This window comes from Atheta coriaria, unplaced genomic scaffold, assembly GCF_025399875.1.
Source record: "Atheta coriaria isolate IRGN ID8LTWV9N9 unplaced genomic scaffold, Caltech_Dcor_3.1 hic_scaffold_9_pilon, whole genome shotgun sequence".
Taxonomy (NCBI): Eukaryota; Metazoa; Arthropoda; class Insecta; order Coleoptera; family Staphylinidae; genus Dalotia; species Dalotia coriaria.
The window spans coordinates 14,338,282-14,353,889 of record NW_027045451.1 but is presented as its reverse complement, the minus strand read 5'-3'; the positions used below and the strand labels follow the sequence as shown (position 1 = coordinate 14,353,889).

Genomic DNA, 15,608 nt, shown 5'->3' with positions numbered 1-15,608 from the left:
TAAGTTGCGCAGTCGCTGCGCCAAGAATACGTGCTTGTTTAATCATCTCGTTAGAAGAATGTGCAGCATTTTTTGCGGTCAGGATCAACGCGGCGGTGGTATGTGCCATCGCTTTGGTCAAAGCCATGAGCGTATCTTGCACCTCCTCGCTTTCGACCGTTTTGTCACCAAACGTAAGAGCAAGTACCTTATTTAATAAAATAAATATTTTATTTTTATTTGTAATCAGGAAAAGAACTTTATATATCGCATACCGAACCGGAGCGTTTGTCGCCGCTAACTGCCGTTTGTTGTGCGTTACCCAAATTACCGTACGGTTTCATACCTAATAACCGAAAATAAAACCGAAACAATACAAAAATAAATAAAAAATAATTTGCACAACTTTCCATTGGTTTAATATGTTAACTTTACTAGATGCGTTTCGTGTTGCATCACGGAAATGGATGATCACGGAAAACATACTTATGTGGTGATACACTGTCTTCAATCATAGTGGAGCCTTCTTCGCCGTCAATACCCTGTTGATCTTTAGCTTGCTTCTTCTTGAGGATGATATCAATATACCCAGCAATCAATTGCTGGATTTGTTCGGCTTCGGTCGTCTGCACCGAGAAATATTGATCTGAATAATCGCCGAAGTCCAGTGTGAACGTGCTCGGGCTAGCGCCCCAACGTTTGACGGTCGTTAGCGGCCAGCACTGCAGCATTTCCTTCGTGTGCTCATCAAGTTGCAAAATGGAATCTTGCGAAATGCCTAACAATCGCGGCACTAACTTATTCTTGCCCTTCATCTTTTCTTTTACCAGGAAGAAAGTGACGCCGTAGGTTTTCAGTGAGCGCGCTAGTTTCGTGTACAAGACTTTTGCGTTCAGGTCAGACAAACCGTTATGTTTAGCGTGTTCCTGGAAAATTTTTTTTCGACTCCCTTCTTGATAAAGCTTTGTGGAAGGAATTCTTTCAAACTAGACAAATAAATCAACAATTATATTATAGGAATTTAATATTTAATGATGAAAACTTACTCTAGAAGTCCAGGCTTGTGTTTGGCTACATTGAAATTGCCAAAATGAATTTGGCATTGAATACCCGCAAACTCAACGGCTTTGTCAGCAGTGACCGGATGAGTACCGTCAACGATGGCGTTCTTCGCTTGTACATATAGAAGATTCAATTGAACTGGGTCCCGAGAATCGATATTTTGATCAGAGAAGAAAAACTTGCGACGAAATAAAACAGTGACATGTTCATCAATGCCTTGCTCGCGCAGAGTCTTCGAGGTATCTAACCAGTTGACTTCGTCGTCCGTTTAATAGTCTTGCGTAGTTTTTCCATCTTGTCATCTTTATCGCGCTCTTCTTTCTTGCGACAGAGTGTAAGCGTGCCATAATTACGAGTGTCCAAGACTTCCATATTATCTTTCTCATCAAAGACCAACGAATACTCGTCGTGATTAGTGATGCCGATCTTCGCGCAGATTACTACCATCAAGTTTGCAACAATTTGCGAGTCGTCTACTAAGATGGTCTTGACGGAATCTTTAATCGAAATGATGTAATAGTTATAATTTGTTAGTCAAAAGGTATAAAAACTTACGGTCCAACATTTTGACACGCAGAGCGCGCATTTTGCGAGTATATTCCAAAATATCGCCATTGCTTAGCATATAATATTCAAGCCGGCGATTTGGTTCAAGCCAAACGCCGATTTTATTATCATCGGCTGTCAAGAACAAGCCATACTCGTTTGCTATCATAAAACAAAGACAACAAATTAATAAAAGATTTGAAAGAATTTTTGGAAAGTTCTTACCTTTCCCCAAATCATATTCGTTACATTTGTCTCTAATAATGCAGCACGCATCGAAAACAGTGGCAGATGACTCGAAAATAATTGTTTTCGTAACGTTGTTCTCGACAATGTTGATGCGCAGAGAAAGCGCCATTGTTTCTTGAAAATTCTCTTCTCTACGTCGTTCTTGATAAAGCTTGGTGGAAGGTATGCAATCAAACTGCCAAAATAAATAAAAAAATACAATTTTTTAATTTAACACGTAACAATGAAAACCTTCTTTAGAAAACCAGATCTGTGTTTGGTTTTGCAAAAGTCCCATAATCAATTTGACATTGGATACCTGCAAACTCGATGGCTTTGTTGGCGGAAACCGGGTGAGTACCGTTGACGATTGCGTTCTTTGTTTTAGCAGAGATGAGTCGAATCGTCTTGCATTTGAGATAATTTGTTTCAATTCACAGTTTATCACACAACTAAATATCCAAACCAAATAACATCATCAATTAGAAATAGTCATTTGATTGATAATATCTTGCATGATAAATACCAATTTAAAGATAAGATTAAAAAACATACTAGATTTAGCTTATAATAGGTAGAGAGATAATAATTAGAGATGTAGGTAAATAACACTAGAGTTATTGAAGCATTTCGAACAGTAAGCGTAGTGCAACTCATGCTTTCCGTGGTGTTCTTGAATGTTGTTTTTAATACCAAGTTTCCCTAGACAAAGCTGGCACTCTCCTGGAGTGTTTAAATTGCATCGGCTGTATCGAAACAACGCTTCGTTATCAAATGATGGCGCACTGGGGTGTGGCATAGCCAAAAACGCATGTAAAGATTGCGAACTTCCCAAGCATCCCAACTCCGACGCTATTGCTATTCCATATAATGGCTTGTTTGTTTGCCGACTTCGGCGATGTGTGAGTGTGAGAAGCAAAGTGGATATCGCGCGCTGACAAATTTCGCAGCGATAACAGAATATTTATGGCAGTTATAACGGATGTCGAGGTCGGACTTACCATTCGGAAATATTCGCCCGAAACTAATAAATAAAATGAGTAATATCCGCAGTTTTTGCCGACTACTCTGTCAAACATGCAATCAAACATTTTTAAATGAGTGTTTCATAATTTTGTATCGATTGTGACAAGTAATAATAGATAAGAGTAAATATATGACTGATAAGATACTGAAGACAACAGCATAGAGAGAATCAAGAAGGGCGGATATAATCAGAGTGCATTTGGAGGGTCGCAAACAAGAACAATTTAATCAATCAAAATACCACATTTAACAGTCACGATTTCTAGTATGTGATATGTTATCTCCTTCAGAATCAAGAACATTGCATTATCAACAAAACTAAACTACTACTAAAATTTTTCCAACCCACAAGAAAAATCACATAAATCTAACAATCTGAGTTACTCACATGAATTATGATTATATATTCGATTGCGTTCGAGGGTGCTGTATGCCCCACAGCAGGATACTACCAAGAAGAATGGTTGTACATCGGATTATCGTTTTTATTGATATGTATTGATATCGTCGCATGCGGATAACGAAATGCATTCTACAAATGGGTAGTCAGAATACAGAAATAAAGTATGAGGGTGAGATTCACACTTTGAAGCTACGATACGTAATGCTATCATACCACTCGTAAACAGAGATAAATCTTGGCGAAGTGTGTAGCGCAATGCTTCTAACAAAATGAATTAATTCTGGTAATATCTATGAGTGATATTAATTTTGTGACGAAGGCTGATATTGGAACGTTTAATTTAGTTAATGTTTAAAAATATAGAATATTTTAATATATTTTAATCTTAAATTTTAGATAAAATATGTGTTATGATCATGTTGAAGCATTAACACTAAAAACCGGCAAAGTTTTTGCGAATAAAACTTTCTTAGTTGCATGTAGGAGCAACCACTTCATCAGTTTTATTTATTTGCCCGGGAAAGGAAGACCACGTTCCCTTTGACCTCCCCGAGTTAATCGACTAAGTAAGAAAACAATTCGACTTTCAGCGCCCGTACCGCTGGCGTTATTGCATTAGAAGCCCGTTAAAGCGAGCCAACTAACAACTTCGTTCCGCATCCGCAATAAAAATCAAGTTTCCAATGACAAATTGCCACCAAATTGCCCCAAATATTGTGAGATGCACTCAACCAACTCAACCACGTCGAGTGTTGTTACATATGTGTTTTCTTGGATCCTATTTGAAGAGAAAATACTAAAAATATAATTTTTACATTCTTAAAACATAATTATACAATAAAACCAATAACACTATTAAGATTTTAATCTAGTTTTATACAATAATAATAATAAAAGTTCTTTTGCTGTTGGGTGTATTGTGGGGGATGACAGTTCTTTGCGAGGAGGTAGGAAAATCGCGTCCATTTCCGCAAAAGATGCATTTCGGCGCCGTTTGCCCGGGCCAAAGACTGGCGCCGTGCTCACCCTCGCGGAACGCCGCCCGTCGCCCGCCGCTACCCTGAAAACCACCCGCCCGTGGCACGACTGCATGAATACACGACCACCACCACTCGGAACGAGACGGGACGCAAACTATATATATATATACGTAGAACATCCTTCCTCAGACCCCTGCCGCCATCACCGCCAACGACGCGCCACTATATCGCCGACAGTAAAATAACAAATTGTTATAACCGCCGCGCGCCGCGCCAGCGAGGCAAAAAAGCGCGCGCGGCGAAAGTTTTTATGCAATCGCGATGTTTGTTTGGTAGAAGCGGCACTTTCATAAATTTCCACAACTTGCTTTTCTTACTTGACGCTTTTAGAAGTTACATTTTTTCTATATTTTTATTAATAAAAATTAAAAAATAAATTGTCCTTAAATATGAAAACTGCTTATTTTTTTTGCTTTTTATTATGAGATATATTGGGACTCTTTGAGTGATTGGTGGTATGCGTTGTGTTGTAATCCAGCGGTTCGATGGTAGTAGGAGGCGGCGACAGCCGCACACACATATCGACGATATTTCTATATATGTCGGATGGCGACACGGCGCCTAAGATCGGCGCCAGGAAACTTTGCAGTGGCGGCAGGGCGCCCGGACGCAGATCCTATGCCGCCGCCTCTGAACAAAATAGATACGCGCACGTCTCTATCCATACTGTCTGCCTGTCCGCCTGCTGCGTGCTTTCTGTATCCAATCTCGATCTACTGTTGAGATTTTTTTCTCGTATCATTTGCTGGTTGTTACATTAAAACTTCCAAATTTATAATTTATATATGATTATTATCAACTGTAAATATATATTTTTTTTGTTTTCTAAGCAAAAAGTGACATTTGTCACAATAACAAAACTACAAATTCTCCCCCTTGGTGCGAAGAATGCGTGTGGAAGTTCTATGCTTGGCGACACCGCGGCGCTTGTTTCTTCTTTGCGCGATTGTTTTTGCGCGCTCGTAAAGCCACCGACGTCCAAAATAACAGAATCCTCTTGTTTTGAATCCTATGCCGAGTCATAATACGAGCTATCGACGAGCATAATAGAGAAAGTCGCGTGTAAAAGCAGAAGATGAAAAAAAGAACTTCCAAGAATATAAACGCGTGGAGGCAAACCAATGTTCTGGGAGAGAATTTCATGCGCCAGGGAGACAAACAAGTAAAAAACTTTCAGGCAATTAAATGATAAAAACAATGGCACGTTTTTTAGTTGTAGAATTATTATCCTCCTATTCGATACGTTTCTCACCCTAAATTTTATAGGGGATGTCACTTTTTAACTTGATCACAACTACAATAAATTTTGATGTATTTTGAATTTTGTGTTACAAATAAATTACTTTATTACTGGTTTTGCATTGTTTCTTCAATCTCTAAGAATATTATTAAATATCATTAGTTGCATTAATTAAAATAATTTCATTATCGCATTCCTAAATAATAGTATATTAAGTACCTATCAAGTGGCTAAACGGGGTTTTAGTCACGAGATTGATTGCGAAGGAACGTAGCCAGCGATTAATCAATTGAGTGTTTAAAAACTTTTAGTCACGTGATGTTTACGCTATTTTTTAATTTCACTCAATTTCTATATTTAGACTTTTGTATTTAAACTTTTGTATTTTAAATCTTTCGAAATTCGCTCGCACATTACGGGCAAATGTAAGGTTATAAACATGAGCAGCATCAGCGCCTGTTTTGACTTGTTTGACAGGCGGCGCATGGCATTTCATATAACCTTGTGCGGCTTGTGCGGCACCGTAGGCAAATGCTTAGCGCAAACTTTACCCCGTGAATAAAGTAAAGTACTTTACTCATGGCTGATCAAAGTATCACATTTTGTGTCTAAAAACCGTTGGTGGAAGTTGGAAGTAGAAAAATATAATTAACTATATATTAAATTCAAAGCGCTTTTTCAGTTGTTATAAATTTCGATTATAAAGTCATTTATAATTTGTTTAAACTTCGAAGGACTTAACTGAGAATCCCAGAATGTAGGTATCATGTTCACGATTTGATTACCGAAATCTACATGCAAATGATGAAATTTACGAGCGCAGTGGTCAGCGCGGCGGGCGCGTGATTTCCGACAACTGCACCGGGCTTTACCAAAGTACAATTTATATGATATCAACTTTTATTATTAAGTGTGATTTATGTGACAACTGGTACGGCGGAACGCGCGTTTTGTTCGCGAACAATCGATATAAATTTTGGAACAGTGAGCGACCTCCAGCAACACTTGTATGAAGCGCACTATTGAGATAGCTTCGCCGAGAGAAGGCGCTACGTGTTCCAAAATATAATAAAATCAAAATTAAATAAACTACCCACAAATATATCGAAAATGTGCAAATTTAATGTGTCAATAAATATTTGCAAATGATTATCTATTAGTATAAATATAAATATTTTCAAATTTGGTTCTTTGAAGCAATTTTAAAAGCAGAGATGGCTTTAAAGATTTATGTTGTATGAAATAAATTGATAAATTTGATATTTTCATTAAAAAAAGGCATTTACTTTATGTTTAAGCAATTTATACTTAAGGTATATTTATATTTAATAATTTAGATACGATGCATATACCTGCATATACCTGCATCCACTAAGAACGAAATTGTTTATAAACTGGAATGGAATTATTAGAAAGTGAGCAATAGTGAGACATACTTGTGGTATGGCGTGAGTTGCTGGTAAAGTCGCCAGCAAAAACACCTAGTCTTTAGTTAGTCTTTGCCGTCGACTGACCAAGAACAGAATACGCATCAACGTTCGCCAGCGGCATCGAAAGCAGCTTACCTTGAATAAACAAGTAAAGGTAAAATGTTTATAAAACGTGTCTGGTCATACCATTTACAAAATCTGAAAGTAGCATTTTAGTCTTAAGAACAGTTCCAAAAGTTATCAATAATATTTAAGTGTAATTATCACGTTTAAAAGTTTTCAACATTTTACGCAAAGTGAGCTCAGCGTAAATGACCCAGTTTTAATGCACCAGCAGCATCAAGTCGTTTAGAAATTAATTCGAAAAGACGCACGAACGGGAGGAGAATTTGCGTTCGCCGCAAAACCCACAAAGGAAAGTGAACTTTCTAGATCTTACATAGTTTTAATTGTCTTTTGCCGGCGCGTGGTAATTTAGCGGCCACCCGACGAAAACGACGAAAAACCACCACCCAAATGAAGTGGCTTTCCGAACAAGCGAGGTGAGAAAAACACGATGCCAAACAAACCGCCGACCTGGATGTGTACCTTTCAACGCGAAGAAATGAGATAAACGCCCGTCATAAAGTTGAGCAACGACGGTGTTAATCACTTTATATTGTGTCTAAGAAGTTCAGTAATAAACCTACGGGAAAAACCTTCAGTGGCGTAGTAGCGTAAAATTAACGCACCTCGACAAAGAGAGAAGAGCGAAGAAAAACTTACATGCTTGCACCTTTAGTAGACCAAGGAGTTGGTATTCAGAGCAAAGTTTCGTGTTTAAAACATAATATATTTGCCACGAAGGAAGCCGGGTGCGAAAAGTGTGAAGCGTGTGAAGGTTCAGACTTTGTAACACACCACATTTTCTTATTAATTATTCGACGCAAAGGAAAATTATGAATTTTTTACGAGGACTTAAATTATGAACGCTTTGCCACGCACAAGAGTTGCATAAATATTTTCTACTAAAATCAACCTAAGGAAGCTAAAATTCAAGAGTACCACGAGCAACAAAACAAGCACACAAAATGTCGAAACACATTCTTATCTCAATTGCAATTCTTGTCATCTCAACCACAATAAACGGGGAATATATCCCACCAGGACCTAAATACAGGTGTCCCACGTCGACTCTTCTGTTGCACCCTTGCGTGTGTGACAGCGAATCAGATATTGGCATCACGGTACGCTGCGAAAACACCAATTTGGCGACGATGAGCATCGGGCTGAATAATTTGGCAACGTTCAAATTGCCTATCGAACGGCTCACGATAAGCAGGTGTCATATTAGTACGTAATTATAATTAAGGATCTAGTACACTTTCATACTTCATGATCTTTAATTAACCTGGTAATTAATTTACTAATTTTATTACAATTTACAGGGCGATTATTTGGTAGTTTACTGTATAAATTAAAACTGAGAACACTACGGATAGAAAACACGCCGCTGGAAAAAATTGAAGAACATACTTTCCTGGGAGTTAATTTAACATTAAATGAGTTGGAAATTATAAATACAACATTGTTGGAGTATCCTACAGATGCTTTTAAAGTAATTTGATTTAATATTAATTAATTATTATAACAAATCGTAATAAGTCTTTCATTGCAGATTTTAGGAAACTTAACGCTATTAAAGTTAGATAATCATCAAATATCAGAGTTACCTAAAAATGCGTTTTTTGAGACGGAAATGGCTGGACGCCTTCTAAATTTTTATCTGACAAACGGAAATTTGTCAACGTTGCATCCTGAAAGCGTGTTACCGTTAAGGAAATTGCGAGTTTTAGACTTGCATGGAAACCAACTGAAAGATTTGAAACGAAATCAATTTAAAGGTCTCAGAGAAACGGAAATTTTGGATCTGAGTCATAATAATATTGCTAAATTGGATGCAAGTCATCTTGGCGACTTAACTAAATTGGGATGGTGCAATGTTTCACACAATCAACTTACTGAATTAAGCAGGCAAGTAATCAAAATTAATCAGATAGTTGCATTGATTCTAGTATAATTCTTAATTTTTTAGAGGTGCATTTGCACGAAATTCAGTTCTGAAACTTCTCAATATGTCAAATAATAGGATCAAAAAGTTAGACTCAAATTCTTTCAGAGGAATGCGATTTTTGCGACGTCTGTTTTTAAGTGATAACGAAATAGTAGACATTGGCAGAGGGACTTTTACAACTATGAGACGTATCGGAACAATAGATCTAGCTCACAATAAACTGAAAAAAATCGATTATCAGATGTTTTTCGAACTAAATTATATTGAAGTGATTGATGTTTCTAATAATCTAGTGGAAGAAATTCAAAAATCTGCTTTTAAAGATCTGTTCCTTACTGAAATCATTCTTACTAATAATGTAATAAGTAAAATAGAAAATGGGGCATTTATCAACTGTGCCAATATGACTATTTTAGACTTGTCACACAACAAAATCGCAAGCATTCCAAGAAAAGCTTTTGATGAAACTACATATGCTACCAATTTGAAAGTAACACATAACTTGTTTACCTCATTGAATGAAGTACCACTGGCAAATATGACTGGAATCAAAGTGCTTAATGTGTCTTACAATCAAATTACATCGGTACCAAGACACACATTCCCAAAATTGTACGAATTGCATACGATTGACTTAAGCCACAATAACTTATCAGACATTTACAATGCTGTCTTTCAAACGTTGTTTTCGTTGAGAATTTTAGACTTGTCCCACAATAATTTGCAAGTTTTAAAACCTAGTACCTTTGGTCCATTGCCAACTTTATTGGAACTAGATTTAAGCCACAATGGTCTTAGAGATATGGCGAAGGGGACATTAACTCGTCTTGCTGGAATGCGAAAACTTATTCTAAATAACAATGAATTGTCAACCATGTTTACATTGCCAATATCTGTGGGCCACCTGGATTTAAGCTACAATAACTTTGAAGAACTACCGGTTAAGCAATGGCCAAGCATGAATTCACTTCTCTCATTAAACATGAGCCATAATCAACTTGGGGATAATCTCCAAAAAGGAAGCCTCGCAAATTTGCTTACTCTACAACGTCTCGACTTGAGTTATAATCAAATCACCAAACCCCCATGGGCTGCATTGAGTGACTTGACATCGTTACAGTACTTATACATGCAGGTTAGTGCATCTACAAATTAATAACAAAGTTTAACGTTTAAGCTTAAGTGCTTGTTGGGTATAGTTATACTAACGAGGGAATTCATTCTGCTAAGAATGGCTTTGTAAAGTTCTCAACTATGTATAGCATGCATTATAGCATTACACTTTTGGCTGTAATTGGAGTGTTGGAAATTCACAAAAGAAAAATTATTATGCTTATCAGTAACTTGGCGTGAAGTGCCTACCGACAAACAAGTTTAAAACAAGTTTGGTCGTGGTTTGTAGTGATTCTGATGCAAGTGTGTAATTTTAGGGCAACGAGCTGACAAAGTTGGAGAAAGGCGCGTTCGGGCGGATGCCCGTCGTCTTCCAGCTTAACCTTGCTGACAATAAGCTGGAAACGATCGCTAATCTTGCCTTCGACGGACTGTTGCAGCTGATTGTTTTGGATTTAAAGCGGAATAATATTTCAAATATACCGGTAGAAGCATTGAAAGGTAAGCTGCTACGAACTTTAATAAATTACTATCAATTGGAATTCTTTGTTTTTGCTTTTAGGTCTTGTTTCATTGAGAAAATTAGATTTATCATTCAATCGTATTGAGAAACTTGATAACAAAACGCATGGATTACTAGAAGATTGTTTGTCTTTGGAACAAGTAAATATTTTAAAGCTAAATAAAATAGTTCATAGTTTTAAATTGTTTTTGATATTTCAGTTGGATATGAGCCATAATAAAGTCAGTTTCGTTTCGCGGAAAATGTTCCCAAGTAACCCATACTTCCCGTACAGATTGAAAGATATCGATTTATCGTACAATGCGATGCCAGTTCTCACGTACGACATAGTCTTCGGCACTCAACAAGTGGAAAAACTCAATTTGTCGCACAACGCCATCGCTGACATTCGCCGAGGTAAACTTACCAAACACATGTTACAAGGAGTTTATTATATATTATTTTAATTTTATGAAATATAGGTGTATTAGGCAATATGACAAAATTGCGCGTGCTGGACTTGTCCTTCAATAATCTGGAAGACATTACTAGCGAACCGGAAGCCTTTCGCTTGCCGGTAAATGTGTCCGAAGTGTACCTGAGCAATAACCAACTTGAGCATCTACCGTGGCGTCATTTAAGGAACGTCACGCAACTGAATGTGCTTGACGTGAGCGGCAATCGATTGAAGGAATTCGATCAGAACCTCACTGAGCTCATGGTGGGCAATGTGACTACTGTGTATAACGTCGGCAATCCACTGCAGTGCGATTGCTTCCTGCGCCCGCTAAAACGTCACATGGATCGGACCCTCGACTTAAGCAACAACTACAAGGACTTACAATGCACAGGTCCGCCCTATTTGGAAGGAAAGTTTTTGTTTCAACTCAGCGAAGATCGTTTGAACTGTCCGATCAATGTGAATACCAGTTTGTTGTTGGACAATCACGAGGAGATGTATGATATTACGCCTGATTTAAGATTTAGAGAAGTTACAAGGTAAAAATGATCTCAGAATATAATTAAAACAGTATAATAATTTTGTTTACATTTTTAGCAAAAAAGGTGTGATTAAAATTAAATGGCTTATAGTAAAAAATGATGACATAGCAGATCCCTACATCCTAGTCCGATCATCAAAACGTCCCCAAGAAATATTATACCAAAAAACAGTGCCGTATATACAGCGCAGTTTGGAAATTTCTGTAAGTGAACTACAAGCAAAAATACCTAGAGCAGGTAGCGGTGCTTCGAATACTAATGATAATTCGACCGGAAATGCGCAAGACGATTACGAGGTGTGCGTCTTGGCGAGAGACAGCCGCACAGCGGTGAGAAGTTTAAACAAGCAGCAGTGCCGTGCGTTGCCCAACATTGTCACCTCATCGGGCAGTCAACTTTCTCAGCGCTATTATTCTGTGATAATTGTCGTTGTTATAAATGTTTTCCTGACATTATTTAATTATCGTTGTTGAGATTTAAAATATTATTTAGATCACGCATGAAATTGCTTATTAACAAGTTGTATAACAATTTTAAGCTGATATCACTGTATATTTAACTTAATTTTTGTAATTAGCTATTACGAACTCAATTGAACCAAAGGAATATTAAATAAATGTGATTTGATTGAATAGTAATAGTTTTTATGAAATATTTGCTTATATTGTAAGCCATGTATATAGGCAACTAATTATATTTTATTTATTTTTATTTAAGAGAACAGATTATCAACAAGTGCAAGTGTTGAAAATGTTTGAGTGTAACCGTAATAATTTCACGTTCTCAGGGAAGCAGGAAGTTGCGGAAGTCAAACATCCAACAGACATGCCACCAGAGTATATGGCAAACAGGTTTTTTCTAAATTTCAAACTATCAGAGCGCGCGCGCGTTTAGAAGTCAAACACTTTTCAACTTCCCTACAACATCGGCGGTAATTGGAGTTCAAGCATTTTTAGCTCGTTAGGACACGCACACGAATTCTCATGTTTTCCGTTCCATCCTTGATCGAAGCGATATTTTTTCTGCTCTCATTACCTACAGTTATATGGAATTTATCTTTGTAATTGTTTTATTGTTGTGCTATCTCTAGCATGCGGCGTTGGGGAAATTAAAATCTTCAATTTGTGTGATTTTCTACGTTTTACAATGGCATAATTTAGTTATTCTTTTACTCGTATATTGGTTCAAGGAACACGACTCAAACAGTCGCGACAACGATCAATGTAATCAGTGGCATCTAAAATTTTAGAAATATTACTGCTGAGCGTGTGATTATTGTCATCAGAAACAAGGCCAAACACCAACACCAACTTTTATTTCCCTTCAAATGTAAATTTTATATTTATATAGGTATATAATTCTGAAACAAGAAATAAAAAATCTTTTTTGTGTGCATAATATTGAAACAATTAAAAGTTTATGCCTGGTTGTATTAATTTTAAGTCGAGAAATGAATAAAACTCGTTTCGTTTGTTGAAGTATGAATGAATTGTATTTTTCAAAGAACAAAGTGTACTTAATGACGGCTATGTCGATGTTGATGAAGTCAATTATTTTATAAGAAAGGCAGCGTCCACAGAAAACAAAAAATGTTGAAAATATTAAACAAATGTGCCCGAAAGCGTCTATTGTCAAATTTTCAGCATCTGTTCATACATTGTATCAAAATAAAACAGATTTTTTAACTTGCATCTTTTTATAACCCTCAATTAAAAACAACGTAAAGATTAACATTGTAAGTAGAAAAGGTACGAGTTGCAGGTAATGCACTTTCAAGGTTTCACTGCAGCACTCCGCGAACTAAACATTTAATTAGCAACAGGCAGTATAAGTTCGGATCAAAGCAAGCAAACATAAAGCGTGCACATCGCTCTCATTAGCTGCCAGTCGTTGTTTGGAATAATTAAATTTTTATCATTGCGCAGCAGCGCGGCCAAGAAGCGCGAGCACGAGCAGGCAAGCAGTTCTGTTTTTCACGCACAATGAAACGAGCTTTTCTGTCCCTTCACTTCGGGTGCGCTATGTTCACGTTTGGTGTTCTGCACAGCGTGCAACCTTCGTAATCGCGCAGAAAATAATAATTACATAAATCTTCAATCGTTTCATTACTCGGTCGCTTACCTGTCCACTTCAGTTGGGTTGTTGTGAGCAAGTGGTGTGCAGCTCACGCATTTTCTGCGAGCAAAAATCATCGTAAAGCTCGTAAAAATACACGACGCATTAAACCGACGCGATTAACAACTTGGATTCGTCATATTTACAGAAATGAAAAAACGATTGTTATTTATCTTATTCATATCTATGATTTCTGTGTGTATGTTTTGTATTTTTGAATTTCAATTATTACTTATACAACAAACAAAAAATTCCGTCATTATAACCCCAATCATGTGACAAAAACAAAAAAAATAGTCACATTACCTGATGTAGATCTGGTTGGTAATTTACGATATCTTTAGTAAAATAAATTATTCAATTTTGCTGATAACCTCAGCATTTTAAAATAATAAATACTTATTGTTTCAAACAAATATTTAAATTATATACATTAATGAATATTCATGCGCATGGAACGTCTTTAGAGTCATATATTTAGCTTATGTTTTATTTCAAACTAAATTACTTAACAATAAGTACGGTCTTGTTAGAATATTTAACGAGTTTTCAATAGGAATTTTTAAAATGGCAATCAGCAAAAATGTCTAAGTAGAATTTTTAAATAATCCTGATGACATTTTAGTATAAATTGAGTGGTTATAAAAGTTAGTTTGAGTGCCATCGCCGAAACAGTAAATAATAAAGATGGTAATTTAAATACTACATATTTTACACAAATACATAATAATTTGATATTATTTTTTAGACGATTTCCAAAGGAACGATTGTCTGCTTTTTAATTGTATGTGCAATTGGTATTAATGCTTATGCAATCGAAAAAATGCTATAACAAACTCTCATCACGAACGCCGCGAGATTTCGTTACCTGAAAGGATATTTTGGCGTATTATCGATGTCTTCCACATTTTTAACTTTTTAATTCCGCAACCTATTCGCAACTTAGTTCAAGCATTTCACGAATTTATTGGTTTTACCAAACCTGATGAATTGAGACCTTAAAATAAAATAAATGGTGGTTCAAACATTTATATCTTTTTTCTGGAGTCATAACTATTGTATTTTTGGATTTGTTAAATTTAACCAAAGTGGCAAATATAGCATCAATTATGCTTCTCACTGTAACAAAACGCTAAGTACCCAAGTAAGTAAGTATAGACTGACCATCGTACGCCAGATGAAACAAACCTGATTTCATGCATGCAATCGTCGCCATGCCGCGACTCCAACTCCACCAACTTTTGTGATCTTTACCATACCTTTTCAGTGCTTTTACCTTACCTCCACGCATGTAAGAAGACGGTGAGTCGGTGGAAGTGTCTTACCTTCTACCTGTGCGCTGTTCGAGACGTGCCGCTCGTCAGTCGTGCTTTCCGTGCCGGGGCGCGTGCGCGTTTGACTTGCGCCAGTGACTTAAGTCGAATTTGCATTCTCCGGACGAAACTTCTACAACGGAAATTCTTCCCATCAACATTGCGCGACCACTAAAATACAATAATTAATACACTTAAGTAAATATGTATGTGTAATTCACACATACCATAAATTTATAAATTATTGCACTTAATTTTCAAGTCACAGCTTAGTTTCGTCAGCGCAGCGTTTGTTCGATTGTTAAGTTTCATCACGCTTGTGTGTATGTAAGAACTGTGCACCAGAATTGACAGCTGTGTAAGTGTATGTGCTTATGTTGTGCATGTGCGTGCGTATCAAAATAAGGAAAATGGTTTCACCAAAGGGATCCTGGTTGGTCATCGCATTGGGATTGTTTACTTTAGCAAATGCAAGAGGTAAGTTTAAATTATGTAATCCGTACGGAGCATAATATAAAGCAGTACAACAATATTACAGTAAATTTGCGCATGAGCG

At 36.8% G+C, this 15,608-nt stretch overlaps 3 protein-coding genes and 1 long non-coding RNA gene across 4 annotated transcripts in view; 3 read left to right on the top strand and 1 right to left on the bottom strand.

The window, feature by feature from the left end:
• Positions 1-434: 434 nt before the first annotated feature.
• LOC135798024 (talin-2-like) lies at positions 435-2,271 on the bottom strand. Its single transcript, XM_065310679.1, is given in 7 exon segments — positions 435-913; positions 916-965; positions 1,026-1,311; positions 1,314-1,538; positions 1,597-1,749; positions 1,813-2,011; positions 2,135-2,271. Coding segments are annotated over 6 exon segments (1,326 nt in total). The 5' UTR covers positions 1,946-2,011; positions 2,135-2,271.
• Positions 2,272-7,020: 4,749 nt separating this feature from the next.
• conv (insulin like growth factor binding protein acid labile subunit convoluted) lies at positions 7,021-12,256 on the top strand. The gene is made up of 9 exons (XM_065311810.1): positions 7,021-8,286; positions 8,382-8,551; positions 8,612-8,967; positions 9,029-10,142; positions 10,438-10,621; positions 10,683-10,783; positions 10,844-11,039; positions 11,105-11,621; positions 11,680-12,256. The coding sequence occupies exons 1-9, from the start codon at positions 8,025-8,027 to the stop codon at positions 12,095-12,097; spliced, it is 3,318 nt and encodes a 1,105-aa protein (XP_065167882.1). The 5' UTR covers positions 7,021-8,024; the 3' UTR covers positions 12,098-12,256.
• A 1,996-nt stretch (positions 12,257-14,252) lies between these two features.
• LOC135798726 (uncharacterized) lies at positions 14,253-14,770 on the top strand. Its single transcript, XR_010549774.1, has 2 exons — positions 14,253-14,429; positions 14,488-14,770. It is a non-coding gene; the product is annotated as an uncharacterized lncRNA (long non-coding RNA).
• A 291-nt stretch (positions 14,771-15,061) lies between these two features.
• Positions 15,062-15,608, top strand: part of qsm (Zona pelucida superfamily protein qsm) — a 36,825-nt gene continuing 36,278 nt past the window's right edge. Inside the window, exon 1 of the mRNA XM_065311643.1 lies at positions 15,062-15,529. Coding sequence (XP_065167715.1) covers positions 15,427-15,529 — 103 coding nt within the window. The 5' untranslated portion in view covers positions 15,062-15,426. The remainder of the gene's footprint in view (positions 15,530-15,608) is intronic.